General features: G+C 34.7%; 1 protein-coding gene across 2 annotated transcripts in view; it reads right to left on the reverse strand.

Annotated features, from left to right (window-relative positions):
* Positions 1-20,535, reverse strand: part of Oseg4 (intraflagellar transport protein Oseg4) — a 182,665-nt gene that overhangs the window by 17,685 nt on the left and 144,445 nt on the right. For both annotated transcript variants that reach the window (XM_089088804.1, XM_089088805.1), the window contains 3 exons: positions 16,830-17,042; positions 14,575-14,689; positions 12,359-12,511 (listed from right to left, as the gene is read on the reverse strand). In XM_089088804.1, coding sequence (XP_088944930.1) covers positions 12,359-12,511; positions 14,575-14,689; positions 16,830-17,042 — 481 coding nt within the window. The remainder of the gene's footprint in view (positions 1-12,358; positions 12,512-14,574; positions 14,690-16,829; positions 17,043-20,535) is intronic.

Below are 20,535 nucleotides of genomic sequence, written 5' to 3' on the forward strand. Positions count from 1 at the left end.
GCAAATTATTGGTAAAAACAGTCGGTAAAAACGACCAAAAATGTCAGTGGGTAAAATCTCCCCCCCCCCCAAACAATTTGGCTACCAATAAAACTACTAATACCAATACTCCTACTACCAATATCTCAGGAAGTACTTAGGGTATTCAGTTAGAACTTTCAGGGAATGATGAGGGGGATGACCAATTGACGAAAAACAACTTATGCACGCTACTGCTACTACTACTACTACTGCTACTACTACTACTGAATATTGAGGGGGAAGTTGAATTAAATCAAAACACATTCTATGCATGTAGGTTGTCAAAAGGACGTATCAACAGTATCTTACGAACGGGTTGGAGTTAAAGAAATTAAAACTTTTAGCGCTTTTTGTGGGAAATGTTTAACTAACCAAAAGACGATATTTGCATGCTCCTACTGCTGCTTCTACCACAAATACTACTGCTACTACTATTACAACTGCTACTACTAAAGCTAAGGATATCAAGGTGAAACTATCAAGGAATATTGGGAGAATGTTGAACTAAATCAAAACATTATGTGCAAGCAAGTTGTCAGAAGGACACATCAGCAATTCCCCAAAAACTGTTTAGGGTATCCGGTTGAAACTTTCTGCATGTGTTGTGGGGAATGTTGAAAAAAGATGCTGTCTGCATACTGCTACTAATGTTACATCTAGTACTTCAACTATTTCTACTATTGAAACTAAGGATATTAAGGTGAAGCTTTCAGGGAGTTTTTGGGGGATGTGTTGAACTACATCAAAACACACTCTGTACAAGCAGGTAAAAAGGGCATAGCAGCAATATCCCAGGAAGGGTCTAGGATATTAAATTGAAACTTTTAGGGCATGATAAGGGGGTCTTGAACTAACCAAAAGGCACTATGCGCATACTACTACTACTACTATTACTACTGCTACAACTAGTACTACTATTATTACTGCTACAACTAGTACTACTATTAATACTGCTACAACTGCTACTTACAGCTACTACTACTGTTAATATTACGATTACTATTAGTATTGCTACTGAAGATCAGGGTATAAGAATGAAACTTTCAGGCAATGCTGAGGAGGATCTTGAACTAAACCTAAACACATTATGCCGATTCAGTTGATTAAAAGGTCGGGACAGATATATCCCGGGAACAGCTTTGAGCATTAAGTCAGAATTTTCAGTGCATGTTGAAAAACCAAAATTTACTATATGTACGCTACTACTGCTACTTCTACTGTTAATGTACTAGTACTCTTCTACTTCTACTAGTACTTTGGCTAAGGGCATTAAGGATAAATTCTCAGGAAATGTTCAGTGGGACGTTGAATTAAATTGAAATATGCTATGTGTATGTAGGTTGTCAAAAAGGCGTAAATCTTTTCCTGAAAAAATTATAAGCGCAATCTAGCGTTAGTTAGCAAAATCATAAAGCTAGTAACAAGAGCTAGATAAGCAAATATTAATCGTATTTATTTTGATCATCATTTTTTATTTTTTTAACTAATCTATGTTTTCAGTCAAACTAATTATGACCATAGAAATACTAAACAATACCATGCCAATTTCAGAACCCAAGATATATTTGAAAAATATAAGAGCCTGCATGCTTAACAGAAAGGCCAGCTTCGTTTACACGTGGGCTTTTTTTTTTAAATACATATCTAATAAATAACAACTTATTCTAAGCCTGTTTTAAATTATTTTAGCTAGGCCATGTAGGTCTATACCGTCAGCGGGGCTACTAGTTTTAAATTTGAATTACAACCATCCCGTAGCATCAAAGATTTGCTTAAATTTCTTGTTTTTGTTGGATTAGAACTAGCTTTAATTTCCACCTAGAACACTAATTAAGAGTTTGTTTTCCTATCACAGTTTACAGACATAAGATGAAAATTACGTATTTGGTAATTCTAACGTCACAATGGCTGACTCGAGTGCAGAATGCATATAGCAAATATAGAAAACAGCAATTTAATTATATTTGAGGAATCTTTGCTGATAAAATTTTGCCGTATAAAGATAGTATATAATGTAGATATGAGATATCCTACTGGTTTATATTGTAGAAAATTAAATAATAAAAAAACAGTTTTTTTTTAACTGAAAGTAAGGAGCAGCATTAACATTGAAAATGAACAGAAATTATTACGTATATGAAGTGAGTTGCCTCCTCCTCAATACCTCACTCTTTAAGCTAAAGTTTTGTATCACTTTTAAAAAAACTTCTTATTGTTATAATTAAAAATCCCTTGGGTTTCAGGAGTCGTTCTTAAAGGTTTGGGACAAAATTCAAACTGTAGTGTAAAGAGCGGGGCGTTGAGGAGGAGGCAAACCCCTTCATATACGTAATAATTTCTTTTCGTTTTCAGTTTTAATGTTGCTCCTTAATCTCAAATGAAAAAACTTGTTTTTTTATTTGATTTCTGATCGTTTTTTAAATAATGCCAGGAAATATGGTCATACTTGCACGGAGAGATCCAATTCCCACGGATATGTTTTCTAGACAATTCAATCCCGCGGAAAATTTAAACCAGGAAATTACCCTTAACAACTTGACGCCTAAAATTGAGACGGAAAAGAGAAAGCAAGACGTATAAAAAGAATTTTGTATAGGAATTCTTTCAAATTCCTCCAGTGTTTTCTTTCCCCTGACAAGTTTACCCCTGGAAACTTCCTCCCCATGGAAAATTCCCCCGTGTAAAAACCCCCAGCAGAAAATTCGTGCCCTCCCCCCTAAAATGTATGCACGCTTCCCAATAACATATACCATGCGTAAACAATGGGCAAATTTTGTAACTTAAAGACCTATCCCCTTGGGCTGGGGGAGGGGAATCATGTTATATCCAAAGGCATAGTTATTGAGTCTTTCAAATATGATGAACAAAATGGCTATTTAAAAATTTTTATCGAACGATTTAAAAAGGAACGGGGAGGGGGCCTAATTGCCTAGTTGCTTTTGGTCACTTAAAAAGGGCACTAGAACCATTAGTTTCCATTCGAATGAGTCCTTTCACGATATTTTAGGACCGATGGGTCGATACAATCACCCCTGGAAAAAAAAACAAAAAACAAATAGATACGCATCCGTGATCTTTCTTCTGGCAAAAAATACAAAACTCAACATTTTTGAGGATAGCAGCTTGAAACCTCTACAGTAAGGTTTTCTGATATACTGAATCTGATGGTGTGATTTTCATTAAGATTCTAAGACTTTTAGGAGGTATTTCCCCTTTTCTTGAAAATAATGCAATTTTTTTCAGGCTCGTAGCCGCTAATGGGTAAGACTAGACTTGACGAATCTTATATATTTGGAATCATTGTAATAATCTGAGTCCTTTGATGTATCTACTGATGTCAAAATTTTAGAGTTTCGGTTACTATTGAGCCGGGTCGCTCCTTACCTACAGTTCGTTACCACGAACTGTTTGATTTTAAAAAAAGCGACTCATTTATTAGGTGCGTCTTGAAGCTATTCGTGATGACGGTATTGTATGTTGGGCCCAAACGGATTGTATGTAACCCAAAACGAACAGAAATTACAATAAATAACCGAGTCAAACTCAAAACGAGCAGCAATTAACATGAGTAGGGCTCAAAAGCCCTATGCCTTCCCAAGGCCAGAACAAAATTTGCACTATGCTGAAAAAATATAAATATTTTTACTTTTATAACTTTAATAAATCAAATAATATTAACATTTTGATTACTAAATATCAGTATATGTATATTAAACTGACAATGCACATTCATTTTTATGTTTTTCAGTAAAATAAAAATTATAGTTTGGCCTTGGGAAGGCATAGGGGTTTTGAGCCCTACTCATGTTAATTTCTGCTCGTTTTGAGTTTGACTCGGTTATTTCTTGTAATTTCTGTTCGTTTTGGGTTTCATTTATTTATCAATGCTGATTTGTGGTAGTTTCACGCTTGGTAGATTATTTGATTTTATTTTTGATCATTTTTGGTTTAATGGAGTTCTTTACTTTTCTTTGAAAACTTAATTTGTAGAAAAAGTTTTTTTAATTAATTTCTGTTCGTTTTACATTGACATTGTCTTTTCAGGGAAAAATAAAATAATTCTTTAAATCTTTTCGTTTTTTGTATGCTGGAAAAAATTTTCAGCAATTTTTAACAACATACACCCTTTTAAAAATCCGGACACAAAAACTAGTGTTTAATTTAGTTTCATACCTCCTCTAGTTGACCTAAAATAGAAAACTTGATACCATTCGCAAATAAATCTGTTTACTTTCTTTGATAGCTTGGATACACTTACGCTATTTTCATTTGGTTAAATTTTAAGAGCAGAAGTAGCCCCAAAAGTTTGAACACAATACCCTCAGTCGTTCTCGGGATACTGCTGAGATGCCTTCAGAGGCGTCATTTAGGGGGGGGGGGACGGGCTGGGGCTATAGCCCAACCCTGATTTTAGGAGGCACCCCCAAATCAATTGTCACAGTCTTTGTCAATTTGATTTGAAGTGAGAAAAAAAATGCGTAAAAAAATGTTCTCGATTAAAACAAATCCGTTTCTAATATAGCTCTACTTCACAACAATCAATTATGGGCTTCATTCCCAAACACATTTATTTAATATTCCTTTTTCATAGTTCATGACATATTTTTATTGCATTGTTGTTACAGCCACGGTGACCAACTTTCATTGCAATCGAGTAATTGACCCAGGATCCGTAATAAAATTATAAATTATAATTATAATGGAGCAGTGTTCCCCTCCACATACATATATTATGTGCTTTATATTTCTTTTGGATTGTTTGTGAATCTGTTCTGAGTCTTTCCTGAGTCTTGTGTGACTCAGGTCTTCTCTGTTTCTGGAGTTGGTAAATAAAACACTATTTTGTACAATATTTTTTGCGTCCCTAGTAGCCATATACGCATTATAATTTGTACTTTGGTTGTTACTTTGGTTGTTACTGTACTTTTTTGGTTGTCTGTATAACCTGCATTTTACTTGTAATTCAGATTTTTTCTCCTCCTCCCCCTCCCCCATACACACACACACCCTGAATTTGTGATGTTTTTGGTTGTCTATATAACCTGTATTTTCCATGTATTTCAGCTTATTGCTAATCCCCCCCCCCTCCTACAGGTTGAATGTGTGATGTTTTTTGGTTGTCTATATAACCTGTATTTTCCGCGCAATTCAGCTTTTTCTCCTCCTCCTACCCCCCTATATCAATACCCCCTATGATGTCAATAAATGTATCAAAAGAATGGCCTTATAATGCTGATTCTAAATATATAAATTTTTATCAAGTTTAGTATTACCCATCAAAGGCTACGAGCCTGAGAAAATTTATCTGATTTTTTAAAGAGGGGGTAAAACTCCCTGCAAGTGAAAGAATTTTAATGAATATCACACCGTCAGATTCAGCGTATCACAAAACCCGATTATATGGTTACCGATTTTTTTATGTTTTCATTTTTATAACTTTAAGAAATCAAAAATTAATTAAGATTTTAAGGATTAAATATCAGCATATGTATATTAAACTGACAATGCACATTTTTTTCAGTAAATTCATTTGAATTTTTTTCAGAAAAGTACAAATTTAATTCTGGCTTCTAGAAAGCATGGGGGTTTAGAACCCTATTCATATTAATTTTGGCTTGTTTTGAGTTTGACTCAGTTATTTATTTTAATTTCTGTTTGTTTTGGGTTTCGTTTATTTATTTGATACTGATTTGTGGTAGGCCTAGTTGTATGCTTGGTAGATTATTTGATTCTATTTTTGTTAATTTTTGGTTTAATGGAGTTCTTTACTTTTTTTTGAAAAACTTATTTTGTGGAAAAAGTTTTTTAAATTAATTATTAATAGAAGCGAGACCGTAAGGGATTTTTAAAATTCCTTGTGCTTTTTCTTCTTTGGCTCCAGTCAACATTTTTAATTTGAAATTTGATTTCATTCAAAATGACTATTTCATGAATTTTGTTTCTCGAATTGTCTTGAAATTTAGCTTCCTGAATTTTGAAAAAATCAATGTGGGAATTTCCGACCAGTAATTATTTTTAGATTTCAGGAAATATAAGAAAGACAAGAAAAATATATTATATAAAAGGAAAATTCAAAGAATCGACAAAGAGCTTTAAGAACCGTACTTAATCTCACCCACGAAAGACCATAACAAAACGAGAATATGAAAAAGGAAAAGATTTGTTAATTAGGGAGTTAAAAGGAAATTGTACAAACAATTAAAAACAAAATATTTCGACTTCACGGACAAAAAGCTTTTTCAGCGGGGGGGGGCTTAACTTGAACCAACTTATAAAAAAAGTGAGAAAACACGACAAATTTAACAAATAAGAGCTATACATGAAAAATATAAGTAGTAAAAGAAAAGCTCAGACCTCTCACTTTGTGTCAGTTCAAGAAAATCTACGATAGGGTAGGGGAATTTTCTTTTGAACACCCAGAGGGAGGTGAAAATTTGTTGTTTTTTACATTATTCTTTAAAAATACCAGTGCGTCATGACCGATCAATTTTCAGGTGGGCAAGCCCGTATTATATGAATTGCATTTACATTTACTGCCATCCTCATAGACTCAACTTTGTGTTGGGTGATTCCATTCAGAACTTGAAAAGAATGGCCTCTTTTTTTCCACTCTTCAAGAGCAGTACTGTTTATCCGCGAATAGCAGTACACCCTACCAACTGTTTGTTAATGTTCAGAAAGCCATAACTGGTGTTCAGCTGGAGAAATCATCTACTACAAGATGGGCATACTGGAATAGATTGGTGAACAAAGTACTGAATAGATACAACGGTATTTTGGGCGTGTTATCAATTACCAGAACATCTAGTGACGGGGAATCAGTAGCTCAGGCCCACAGACTCGTAACCATACGTCAGACATTTCAATTTATATTTATATTCCATCTAGCGGAAAATAGATTTGCGCCACGAACTCGGTCTGAACAGCTGCGGGAGTTAGACCTAGTTTTCTCTAGTAGCTACTGGTCTTATTGGAGGTACGCGAGATAAAATTACAGACATGCGAACTGACAATGGTTTTGATGAAACTTTTACTAAAGCAAAATAATTTTCTTGTGAGTGCAGTCTCGCTGAAGACTTTTTGCAAAATTCTCATAATTCTGATTTTTCATGTAAAATGCCAAAGTATGCACAGCAAGCAGCTTGCAGTTTACATGAATCTGTAGCAATGTCAACTTTGGGAAAAAGCAATCTTGTTGAAGTTAAAATACCAACTAAAAATACTTTCATAAAGAATCATTTTCTTGTGACAGACAGATTGTGCTCTAAGTTTAAAAGTCGCTTTATGAATAATCCCCGCACTTTGCTAATACTAGTTGACTAGCTAGTGTAGCATTGCATTACAAGGAAGACAAAAAAACTGACCCGTGAAATTTCCCTATGTTTGTAGAAATATAAAAACTAGTGCTGCACCTTAAGGATTCATTCACCCATCCGAGTGTCTGTTATTTCTAAATATGATGCAATTACTCATTTTAATCTGTGTTAGTTTTGTGTTTCATTTATTCATTGAGAGTAATTTCTGTTCTTTTTTAAGTTTGAATTATTATATGACTTTGTTTCTACTTCTCGTAGGCATTGACACAAATCTGTTGGTCTCGCAAATGGATCTTGTGAGAAGATGGACACTCATTAGATAATACACCAGAAGATTTCTTTAAGCTTCGCGATTGTCTGAAAGCAATGTCAATAGCGTATTCCGAAGTTTTGAAAATTATGAAAATCTTCATTACTCTATCTATCACAACGGCTGGTAATGAGAAATTCTGTTTTTACACTAAGCCTGATTAAAACCTACTTAAGATCAACAATAGGCGGCGAAAGGCTCAGTTATCTGATGTTGATATTTAGTGAAAAGGCTCTAATGAAATTGTTTGTCTTCATTACTATGGTTAGAAAATACATTTTGATGTATAAAATATTGTGTAAAATTAAAGTGTACAAAATATATGGTTAGAAAAATATTTTTAGAAAAATGGGCCCTTGTCGGTTCTCAGTGTTAATAAGACTGTGAAATACTTTCCAACTTAAGTTCTCTCTGTATTCATTAAACACTTTTAAAATGCTTCTTACTATTATTAGTCGATTTTGGGAGAGTCCTGTGCTAAATACTATAAAAAGATATTGCTCTTCAACAACTGTGAGCTGACCAATTTAGGGGGCCCAAAGAGGTTGCTTAGCCCCCCCCCCCCTCGTTCAGAATGAAATGATGCCACTGGATGCCTTATTGGGAATTAGCATTAACACAGAGCATTTTGATTTAATCTCAAGGCAACGTTTAGTTTTTAAACATAATTGGCAAATGTGAGGGTGGGCGTGGGAGCGGGAATAGTTGCCCTCCAATAACTTTCGGCTATTAAAAAGGGCATTATCCTTCTCTATTTTCAAACAAATGAGCCCTTTTCGAAGTTCCTAAGACAACACCTTTGATACGAAGTGCCCTTGTCTAAGCAAAACAAAAAAGGAAAAAATAATAATACACTGTACCCACATCGATCTTTACTATAAAAAGAATGTCAAGCCTTCCAATCAATTTCGATTATTAAAAAGGGCAATAACACTTTCAATTTCCAACCGAATGAGCGCTTTTTGAGTTTCTATAACAACGCTTACTATAAACACCTTATATGCCCCCGGGGCATAAATTAAAACCCTTGCCCTGAGGGCTGTGAGGGGGTTGTCATCCTCAAAGATCTAATTTTCAGAACTTTCAACCACGTTAAACAATAGGGCTATATCAAAGTTTTAATTTAAAGTTTTTGGGGAAACGGTGGGCGTGTGAAGGGCGTTAGTTGCCCTCCAATCAATTCCGACTATTAAAAAAGGGCACTAGCCCTTTCGATTTCCAATCGAATGAGCCCTTTTTGAAGTTTCTACGACAACACGTTCTATAACAACCTTATGTGCCCCAGGGCATAACTTACAACCCTTGACTTTAGGGCTGTGAGGGGGTTGTCATCCTCAAAGACATAACTTCCGGACCTTTCAACTACGTTGAACAAAATGGCTATCTCAAAATTTTGATTGGATGTGTTTGGGCAAATGGTGGGCGAAATAGGGGGGTTAGTTACCATCCAGTCACTTTTTACTATTCAATAAACCAATAGTAGTACCAATTTCCCATGGAATGATTCCTTATTGAAGTTTATAAGACAACACTTTCTTTAAAAAAACCTTATTTGCCCCCGCGGCATAAAACGTAACCCTTACCAAGGGAGCTGTGGAGGGAACGTCATCCTCAAAAACATAATTTCCAGACTTTTCCACTACGTAAAAAAAAATGGCTATCTCAAAATTTTGATTATATATGTTTGGGGAAACGGTGGGTGTGAGAGGGGTGTTAGTTATACTCCAATCACTTTCAGTTATACTCATATATATATATATATGTATATATATATATATATATATATATATATATATATATATATATATATATATATATATATATATATATATATATATATATATATATATATATATATATATATATATATATATATATATATATATATATATATATATATATATATCTTTCCATTAAAAAGGGCACAAGCCCTTCTACTATCCAATCGAATGAGCCTTTTTTGAAGTTTCTATAACAATACTATCTATAAAAACCTTATATGTCCTCGGAGCATAACTTACAACCCTTGCCTCGAGGGCTCTGAAGGGATTATCATCCTCAAAGACCTAATTTCTAAAACCTTTAACTACGTTGAACAAAATGGTTATCTAAAAATTTGATCGGATGTGTTTGGGGAAAAGGTGGGCGTGAGAGGGGGGTTAGTTGCCCTCAAATCACTTTCGACTATCAAAAAGGACACTAGCCCTTTAAATTTCCAATCGAATGAACCCTTTTTCAAGTTTCTACGATGAGGCTTTCAATAAAAACGTTATATGCCCCCAGGGCATAACTTACAACCCTTACCCTTAGGGCTGTATCATCTTAGATATGATCTCCGGACCTTTCAACTACTTTGAACAAAATGGCTATCTCAAAATTTTTATTGGATGTGTTTGGATAAATGGTGGCCCTGGAGGGAGTGCTAGTTGCCTTCCAATCACTTTTGACTATTAAAAAGGGCACTTGCCATTTCAATTTCCTATCAAATGAGCCTTTTCTGAAGTTCCTACGACAATGCTTTCTATAAAAAAAACCTTACAACCCTTGCCCTGAGGGCTGTGGAGGAGGGGTTTGTCGTCCTCAAAGACCTAATTTCCAGAGCTTTCAACTACGCTGAATAAAATGGCTATCTCAAAATTTTGATTGGATGTTTTTGGAGAAAAGGTGGGCGTGAGAGGGGGGTTAGTTGCCCTCAAATCACTTTCGACTACTGAAAAGGGCAATAGCCCTTTGAATTTCCAATCGAAGGAGCTCTTTTTGAAGTTTCTACGACAACACTTTCTATACTTATTCCCCCCCCCCAGGGCATAGCTTACAACCCTTGCCCTGAGGCTTGGGGGGAGTGTCCTCCTCAAAAACATAATTTCCATCTGGAAATCGACTACGCTGAACAAAATGGCTATCTCAAAATTTTGATTGGATGTGTTTGGGGAAATGGTGGGTTTGGAAGGGGTGTTAGTTGCCTTCCAATCACTTTCGACTATTAAAAAGGGCACAAGCCACTCCAATTTCCAATCGAATGATCCCTTTCCGAAGTTTCTACGACAACTCCTTCGATACGAAGTGCCCTGGTCTAAGACAAAGACACCAAAAAAACAAAAAATAAATAATACATTGTGCCAACATCGTTCTTTACTTAGGCAGCGCTATTACGCTATTGCGCTATTGCGCTGCCTATGATATACTATTTAATTATGTTTTGCAAGTAACAATCCATCGGTTCTCAGCGGATGTACTATCATGCTGCCCACATAAGATTGCTGATTCTGCTAGATACCGAAATTAGCAGTTAGTATACTCTATTCAATACTGACAAATCTTGCTTAATATTGTTTGTTTTATATTCCTTACTGCTCCCAATCATCTGTTTAATACGTCATAAGAAAAATCGCATAAGATAACCTAGACCTCGAAGTTCTATCCCCACTCTATGTGGCATTTTTATGCCCTTTGCAACTATAAATCTAAGAAAGTATGCTGAAATGACCAATAGTTTTAAATTAAACCTTTAAAGATCTCTCTAAGATTTTTCTGCTACCTGCTAGCTTCACGTGAATTGCTGGGGACAAGAATGTCTGCACTCCCCCCCTCCTCCAGTTTTTTTTTTAATTTAATTTTAAAAACACCATTTGTTCTTGGAATATTTCAATTTTAATTTCAATATTTTCGATTTTCAGTTTCAATATTTTCAAAAATCTCTATCATCCCTTAGTTCTATGGCTATCTACCTTAGTTCTACCCTAGGATGGATGGATGATAGACAATAACTATCAACAAGTGAAAATGACATCATTTTTTATTCAATTCTGAAAAAGGCTTATGCCAGTTTTGCCTCTCACTCAGACTACCTGTCTTGGCTTTGTCTTCAATTGGCCAATGGCTTGATGGCAACTTGATTTTAATTCAAAATCGACAAAATTTTGAATTAAAATCAAGTTTCTATAGTAGAACAAGTGACCTAAGCCTAATAGGCTTAGGCCACACAAGTGGATGATCGCCCCTTTTTGGTATTTTTACTGTAAAAACTTTTGGTGAATCGACACCAGTAGCCTAGCCTAGAACTAGCCTAGCCACAAGTGGCAGTTCTAGGCCTGGGAAGAAGGTTTAGCTGCCCCCCCCCCGTTTTTCTTAGATTTGGCATTATATTCCTTTTATTTTATTTTTTTATACTCCCATGGTATACCTTGCCCCTCAGATTAAGAGGCCTCTTTACAAATGGCAATTTCATTCTCACTGGACAGGTTTTTTTCAAAACTTCTGGTTGCTATGGGCCACGGTTAACTCTTAACTAGGTTGCATCTATTGCTGCAACCATGATATAGCTATTCAAAACTCTTTTTTTAAAATCTTCCAACATGAAACATTTCACTGTTTTGACGCAAAAAAAAACAAACAGAAAGGGCTGTTAACATTTGCGAATTAGATGGAAGCTTTTTTCAAAACTGATAGGAGTATAGCCTAGTTTTCTTCTTTTGTATTCTAATTCATCTGACATATAATTCCAGTTTTGTCTGTGGAGATGACATTAAGCGAATGCGCAATCTATCAATTGTGTAAAATAAGTGGGAAAGCGTAAGGGCTCAAATCTCCAAAGGCTGTTCTGAGCCATGAGAGAGTGAGTAACCTTAGAGATTAAGTTTCATAAAAATTTGTAATCGTATTAAGTTGTAATAACTTACAATGATTCTAAATTTATTTACTAAAATTATACCCTCATTGAACTGATTCTTGGCCAGTATCCAAAAGTGTTGTGCTTCAGCTCCTTTCCATGGATAATCTATGTACCTATACAGACGATTAAGGGTATTCGGGCTGATTTGTATATCATCAGATATTTCCAGTAAGAGTGATTCAGGTTCAGAATCTGGAACAGATAGAACAAATTTAGTACAAATAAAAGGCTATAATCTGAAGTGGCAGGACCTATCGAAATTTCAAATGGGTCATCTATGGAATATAACATATTTGGAGCCAAAATAGGCAATAAACAGGTTTTGTATTAATAATTTGTTTCTTATCAAACTCAATCGATAGATACTCATAATCTTAAAGCATTCACAAACGTGACGTATTAATAAAATATCAACAAACATAAAGTTTAGACCCAATAAATCATTGTGACGTAAATAAAACTGTTTATGCAGCATTTTAAAGAAGTAAGTAGCCATTCAAAATTTTTGGAGTCAGGCCCCCCAAGAGGGAGTGTACTTACTAAAAACCATGAACCTTACTAAAAACCATAAACCTTACTACAAAATCCATTACCTGTCCCTTCACGACAGATCAATATTACAAAGTAGGTATCTGTGCTCTATTGTTTAGAAAGACACATAGGCACATAAAATAGCATACACATAGCATAATGGCATGAAATTCTTACTTTCGGCCTCTGGAAGGACGAATAGGTACTTCATGACCACCATCTACTCGTTTAAGCCAGAATTTCAGAATATTACGTTTTAAGGTTTCTTCAGTTCAATAGCAGAACAAATATACCCCCTCCCCCTTCTAAGTGCGTACTTAATGAACCTGAGTCAAGTCCTTGTCTAATCCACAGGTATAAGCTACAGGCTTTTGTTGCTGTGCAAGATTGTGTCCATGTTCCAGAAACTCAACTGTCAATGTGAAGTCTATTGTCAAAATCAACAGCTAGATACATTCAAAAATTTTTGAGGATATTCAAGTTGTTATGATAACAATAGCCGAGACTCAAATTAGTTTGACATGTTTCCATCACTACTATCGATTACTTAGTCCCAGATCACTTTGTAAGTATGGGCAAGGCTATAAAAAAAATTAACAAAACAAGGCTTTGTCTTTTATTACAACTGATCAATTTAAATCACCTGAAAAACATGTACACGATGATGGCAATAATTTAACTCTCGCTTCCAAGCCTGGTCTAAAAAATAAATCCGTCGAAACAATACATTATAGATTGTTTCAAACTTAGAAAAGATTTTGCAGAACAGCTATACTATTATAGCTAGAACTTGAAATGTTTACTGCCTTCTGGTCTCAAAGAAAATAAGATAAACATCAAAGGAAACAAAATACAAAATGAAATTGTTACTTGAATCTGCATGATGATTTCAATAGGTCTCTATCCACTGCCTCTACTTCTTGATCAGCAAAAACGATTAAGCAGTGACTGTTTAAATTGGAAATCAAAAAGTTCAATTCATAAAATAATAGGACGAATTGTCTGATCAATGCCAAAGCCTATTCCTAAAGTTCTCATTTCAACCAGCTGTTTTGGGCAAAATTCTATAGCATCACGACACAAACTTCAACATTTCAGTGAAGCTCACCAGAAACAAAGGGATACACTTCTTCATAGTTAAATCATTACTATTCTAGAAAAGTGCTGGAACTGAAATAGAAATCACTAGAGATCGTCAGCAATTTTTTTATTTTACGTTTAATTTTTGTTAAATAGGCTCTCTAGAAGCTCTAAATTATATTTACAGTTTCCAGAACAGTCTACTTATATCGATGGTGTTCCACCTTGATTCTGGCAGCAGCCAAGTGATGAACGCTTATGATCATATGTGCTAAATGCTACCAAAATTCTGCACGAATTTCGTTCGTATTTTTTGGGCAATGTAGTTTGCTCTAACATATTATTAGCAACTAATCAACAACCAAATTAGTTCCCAATTTAGCACGCTTATACGGATTAACTAACATCATCCCCCTTTCCCATCACCATCATCATCACCAAATGTTTGTACAACTTGCACAATAAATAACATGTGTCAAAGACAGATTAAAATGCATAGCGGGCAAAAAACAAATTTAGAGAAAGAGTTACCATTAACGCGAAGTTCGATAAAATTCTTTTCAATTCTCTAGGACAGTGACTAAAGAGGGGACTTATCCAGCCTAATCGAGGAGTATCGCTTATTCTGAGTTAGGATATCTTACCATTGTCATGTTTCTTTTGCCAATCTTCGTAGTCTTGCAAAACTTGAGCTGCATGCGTGAATGAAGCCTTTGCTGAAGTTGAAGGGCCTTCTTTTTCAAGAATATCTTCCGCCATCTACAATTATTTATCATTAATCGCAACTACTTAAACTTCTGTTCAGCTCCATTACAAATTCCTTCTCCTTACCATCATCACTGGTTCTACATTTTTTTTTTCTTCTTTTTTTTTTATTTTATCCTGACATCTAAATTCCTGAATTTGACACCTTTAGTAACAAATTGGACATGTAAAACTTTAAAGGTATCATTTTTGTAACGAATTAGATAAAAAGAAAGATTCTTTTCCAAGTAAAAGCAATAACTAACGTTAAAACTTCTGAAAGTTGCAAAGGTTAGATTAGAATTTATCATTCAATATATCCATACTTTTTTACTATATTTTTTTTCTTTCTTTCTCGCTGTTTACTTGTTACCTGTTTACGTGCATATCAGCCAGTATGGTCTAAAAGACCAGCTACCACGTAAAAAGTACAATACCGTGGTCTATGTTTTATCTTTTATCTCCCTTCTACACGCAGGGAAAATCCTTTCAAACTATATGTTGAATAGAACTTCTGCATCAGTCGGCTAAGTCCTCCTGTGCGAGAAAGCTGGGTGCGATTTTTCATTGTGACAAGCTGTTACAATCCATCTCCAGCATCCCTATCTGTTTGTCTTAAGTCAGGTCAAAAATTTATGCCCGCTTTTTGCAGGAGCTTTTTTCAGGATTCAACAACTTTACTAAAAATGATTCATGCCGGCTTGACGACCGGTTACAAATAAACCACATATATGCTTGAAAAACGCAACCAGTACACATTTACTAAATTATAAAACTAACCAAATCATCACTGAGATAAACACAAATAATGAATAATAAAAAAGAGATAATAATAATAATTACTGAATAATAAATTATTAAAAAAAAAAAAAATAATAAAAAAATAATATAATAAAACGAATATATCAATAACAGAACAAAAAAAATAAATACCTAATTTGTCCTCTCTCGTCTTCCAGCCCCACACTCACCAACCGCCCGCAAGGATATGCTTCTTTAACCGGTTTTTAAATTGCGGGACAGGTTTCAAAACCTTGTTTGCACTGCTACAAAGTATCAATAATAGGGCTTTATTGGCGTATTGTAATACCGATCATACATTATTACAACCTCTAAGTAATGGATTTTTATTTAGTCATGGCTGTTTTCTACAAGTACAAGTACTACTCTCCCTCTTTTGGTCTTTCCAGCACTACAGAAACGATGTCAGCACCCATAATACTCAGACAACCTACATGAGGAGACATTCTACACTGAGTAGTTGAAGAATTGAACAACTTTTGAAGCAGTTGGAAGACTTTTGCAACACCCATTTCAAGCGAAAAGATCTCCACTTCAGGGCGTATTAATGTCTTAGAATTAAACATTTGGCCTTCCTATAATATTTGGAAGTCCATGAACTCAGTCTTATGTCAAAGCTTAAGACAAAAAAGACCTAGTTCAGTGTACACAAGTGATACACTTAAAAAAATCGTGCATTTCTTTTGTATTTACCAAATATGAGGTAAATTCAATGTAAGAGGACAGACCCCACCCCCTTGTCCGCCCAATTGACGCATAAAATAGTGCTTATCATTAAAAAGAAGTTAGGCTATACTATCTATATAAAAGTATGTCTAAGTATAAGCATCGTAGAGTATCCTTCTCAAAGAAAGTAGATGAAACCACAAGAGTCTTCTTGATCGACAAAGTGGGAGAATCAGCAGAAATAGCGTAGATTTTCTTATACTCTTTAGCATCTTTATTGAGTCTTTATTAATTATTTAGAGCAGATATAAGCAACAAGATACAATAGATATATCTAATTTTCGAGTCAAAGCAATTCTTAGAGCGTAATTTCTTTAACAGGAATTCAGTTATTTAAAAAAATATTGTAGCCAAGACCAGCGGCATGTGAGTAAACAAAGAGTTCTACAATCGAACCAAACTTTTGCAATGTCTTCGGTTTCCTTCAATATGATTTGCGCAGCTCAGACGCACAGATTCTTTTTTTAATGTATCTAGACACTCAAATCCGTTCTTGTGAGATCAAAATATATGAAGAAAAAGTAGACAAAGCTGTCTGTGACAACTACCAGTAAAATAGGTGACTATCTATAAGCATCAGCAGATTAAACCAGAGAAAAAGTTTTTGTTTAAAATTGAATCTACTCACCATGTAAAGTAGTAAAGCAGCATCCAGCTTTTGCTGGCATGACTTAAAGAGATCAACTGCTTGTTGATATTTCTTCTCCATAAGAAGGCGTTTAGCATACGACTTTAATAGCTTTTTTACATCAGCCATCCCGTACTTCTGTGCAAGAGATATTGCACTGTCCCAATGGTTCAATTTTATGCAGAGATCAATCGCCAAACGTGGTCTGTTACACTAAAAGTGGGATACAAAGTCGAATTTGTGTAAATTATTTTCCTTCAGATTCATCAAAATCGAGAGAAAAAGAATAATTTCATGCAGTAGCGTAGAAATCAGATAGAAAAGAGAAAAATATACTTCGATTCGCAATCTACTACTCTTTACAAATACATCCATTAACTTCATAACTGTGTCCTTCCCCGAATGTCTGGATAGGTTATAAACAAAATTTGCTGTTTTTTTTTCAAATTGGCGTTATTTGGCATTGTGAGTCAACTGTTTGTGAGAAATAAATCTATAAAATAATACAGATTATCAAAATCAGCAAACTTCTGTATATAGTTTAGGGATATATCCAGGTATTACAAGGGGATACAGTTTCAGCGGTAGCAGTTATTATATTTTGAAAGAGCTTTAAAAGAAGAGTTAAATGGTTTATTTCTTTTTTCGCTAGCTGATTTGTGTGTTACAACAGAATATTACCGAAAAATGTTTCAATGCTTTTGATTTCTGCTATAAATTCAAGTCTCAACTTGGTATAAACTTTATTTGAAGCATAAACTATTTAGTACTTGGTTTATACTTGGAAATATTTCGCTAGATTTAAGGTGCTTTTGCTTTTAAATTTACAACGACTTAAATTAATTGATGACGACTTTGCGTGGATTTGGACATTTCGATTTAGTTGACGGTTCGGTTATACTGTTTTGTCCTAGGTAATTGGATAGATGAGTAAGGTTAAAGCCTCGTTCAAGTGCACATTTATCTCAATTGCTGGAGTAGGATGACAGTCCTTTTCTTCTTCTTCTTCTTCTCTCTCTCTCTCTTTCTCTTTCTCTCTCTCTCTCTCTCTCTCTCTCTCTCTCTCTCTCTCTCTCTCTCTCTCTCTCTCTCTCTCTCTCTCTCTCTCTCTCTCTCTCTCTCTCTCTCTCTCTCTCTCTCTCTCTCTCTCTCTCTCTCTCTCTCTCTCTCTCTCTCTCTCTCTCTCTCTCTCTCTCTCTCTCTCTCTCTCTCTCTCTCTCTCTCTCTCTCTCTCTCTCTCTCCTTCTTTTTTTTTCAGCCAAGTAATTACCTCTAAAACATTATATGTTTATCAAACTGTAATATTACTATAATACAAACATATTAGTATGAACTATTTAAACCTCTCTTGAATATTTTAATGAAATGTAGATAAGTAAAACTAGTCGAAGTCTGAACATATTACCTCATTTTGATATCTAAATATCACAGCTTTTTAATTTCTAAAATATAAAATCTGTAGGGTTAAGTCTTCTGATAAAAAATTATGCTGACGTAAACTCATGCTAATTAGTAGCTGCAGTTTTTTTGTTTTCAATTTACTAATTTAAGAAATGTTGAAGAATGTGTAGATAGAAAAAAAAGGTGACTTCTTTATGACAAAATAGAGGAGGACAAAAAGGAAGACAAGCAAAGTACAAAGAGCAAAAACTTGACAAAATCAAAAAAAAAAGTGAAGTACATAAGGTAGGTATGATGACCAGGACTTGCACATTCATGCAGAAATTTATCTAAACATTCTAGTTAGAAGTATCAAATGCCCAACTTATGCTTCAAAGCCTACCTTTATTAGTCTAATCATTCTCTTTTTTTCTTAAGTTGTGACCGCCTGTGCATCCTAATTACTTAAAGCACCGTCTTTTACAGAAATTAAATAAAAAAAACAAGTTTTTTTAACTGAAAGTAAGGAACGACGTTAAAACTTAAAACGAACAGAAATTATTCCGTATACGAAAGGGGCTGTCCCCCCCCCCCTTAACGCCTCGCTCTTTACGCTAAAGTTTTTTATTGTTTAAAAAAAATAGAGTAGTGAGAAAGAGTCAAACTTTAACGTAAAGACCGAGGCGGTGAGGAGGAGACAGTCCCTCTCATAGACGGAATAATTTCTGTTCGTTGTAAGTTTTAATGTCGCTCCTTACTTTCAGTTAAAAAAAAACTTGTATTGTCTTATTTAATTTTTGAACGTTTTCGAATTAATACAGGTTTTGATTTTGGCTCACCATACATGAATAATTAAAACAAAATTTGCATATTAATTTTATTTTTATTTGGTTAAATGGCTTTCTCGAAACTTGTTTAATTTTATTTACGAACGTTTTTATTAGTAATAAATATACACAACTTACGAATTAACTTACATAACGAACTTCTATATTGATACATTTTTAATATGTATATTAGGGGATTTGCCCCCTAGTCATTACCTTGCTCTTTAAGCTAAAGTACAAGTTTTGTTCCAATTCTTTAAAAATGACCCCTTTATCACAAAGGCCGTTAATTAGAATAAATAGCTCTTATAAAAGTACTAAAAAATATTTGGCTTAAAGAGCGAGGTATTGACTAAGGGGTGAACCCAATCATATAAGTAATATTTTCTGTTCGTTTTAAGTTTTTATGTTGCTCCTTACTTTCAGTTGAAAAACTTGTTTTGTTTATTTAATTTTTGATCTCTTTCTTTAATAATGCTGGGAAATCCTTCACCCCCTTCATAGCAATGTCCCTTCCCCCATGAAAACTTCCTTCATGGAAAGATCCTGCCATATAACCCCCCACCCCCCCCCCCCACCTACCAGAAAAAATCCCCCCTGAAAACGTCTGTATACTTCCCAATAACGAATACTATATGTTAAAATTGGGTAAAGTTCATAACTTTCAGCCCTCCCCCCGGGGACTTCGGGGGAATATGTCATCCTAAAAGACGTAGTTATCATATTTTTGACCATGCTGAACAAAATGGCTATCTCATTTTGATCGGGTGACTTTGGGAAAAAAATGAGCGTGGGAGGGGGCCTAGTTGCCCTCTATTTTTTTGTCACTTAAAAAGGGCACTAGATGTTTTAATTTCCGTTCCGATGAGCCCTTCCACGATATTCTAGGACCAGTGGGTCAATACAATAATCCCTGCGAAAAAAAAAACAAACAAATAAACACGCATCCGTGATCTTTCTTTTGGCAAAAAATGCAAAATTTCACATTTTTGTAAATAGGTGCTTGAAATCTCTACAACAGGGTTCTCTGATACGCTGAATATGATGGTGTAATTTCCATTAAGGTTCTATAACTTTTAGGGGGTCTTTCCCCCTTTTTTCTAAAATCAGCCAAATTTTCTCAGGCGCGTAAAATTAAACTTGATGAAACTTATATATTTGAAATCAGCAGTAAAATCTAATTCTTTTGATGTATCTATTGGTATCAAAATTCCGTTTTTTAGACTTTCGGTTACCATTGAGCCGGGTCGCTCGTTACTTACAGTTCGTTACCACGAACTGTTTGACTGCATTTTTTCTATTATTATTCTGGAATACTAGTAACTATTTCTATGCAACTAGCTTAGAAAACCTGCATGCTTAGTTAACCTCTTTTCTTTTTTATTGCGCATCTTGAGGTTTTGAAGCCTATAGGCTATCTGTCGTGCTAAGCATGAATGTTTATTCTTCTTTTTATTTTAATAAAACCATGGGCGTAGGCAGCATTAGGCAGCATGTTG

This window comes from Artemia sp. Qi Xiang Cuo, chromosome 5 (assembly GCF_049724085.1).
Source record: "Artemia sp. Qi Xiang Cuo chromosome 5, ASM4972408v1, whole genome shotgun sequence".
Classification (NCBI taxonomy): Eukaryota; Metazoa; Arthropoda; class Branchiopoda; order Anostraca; family Artemiidae; genus Artemia; species Artemia sp. Qi Xiang Cuo.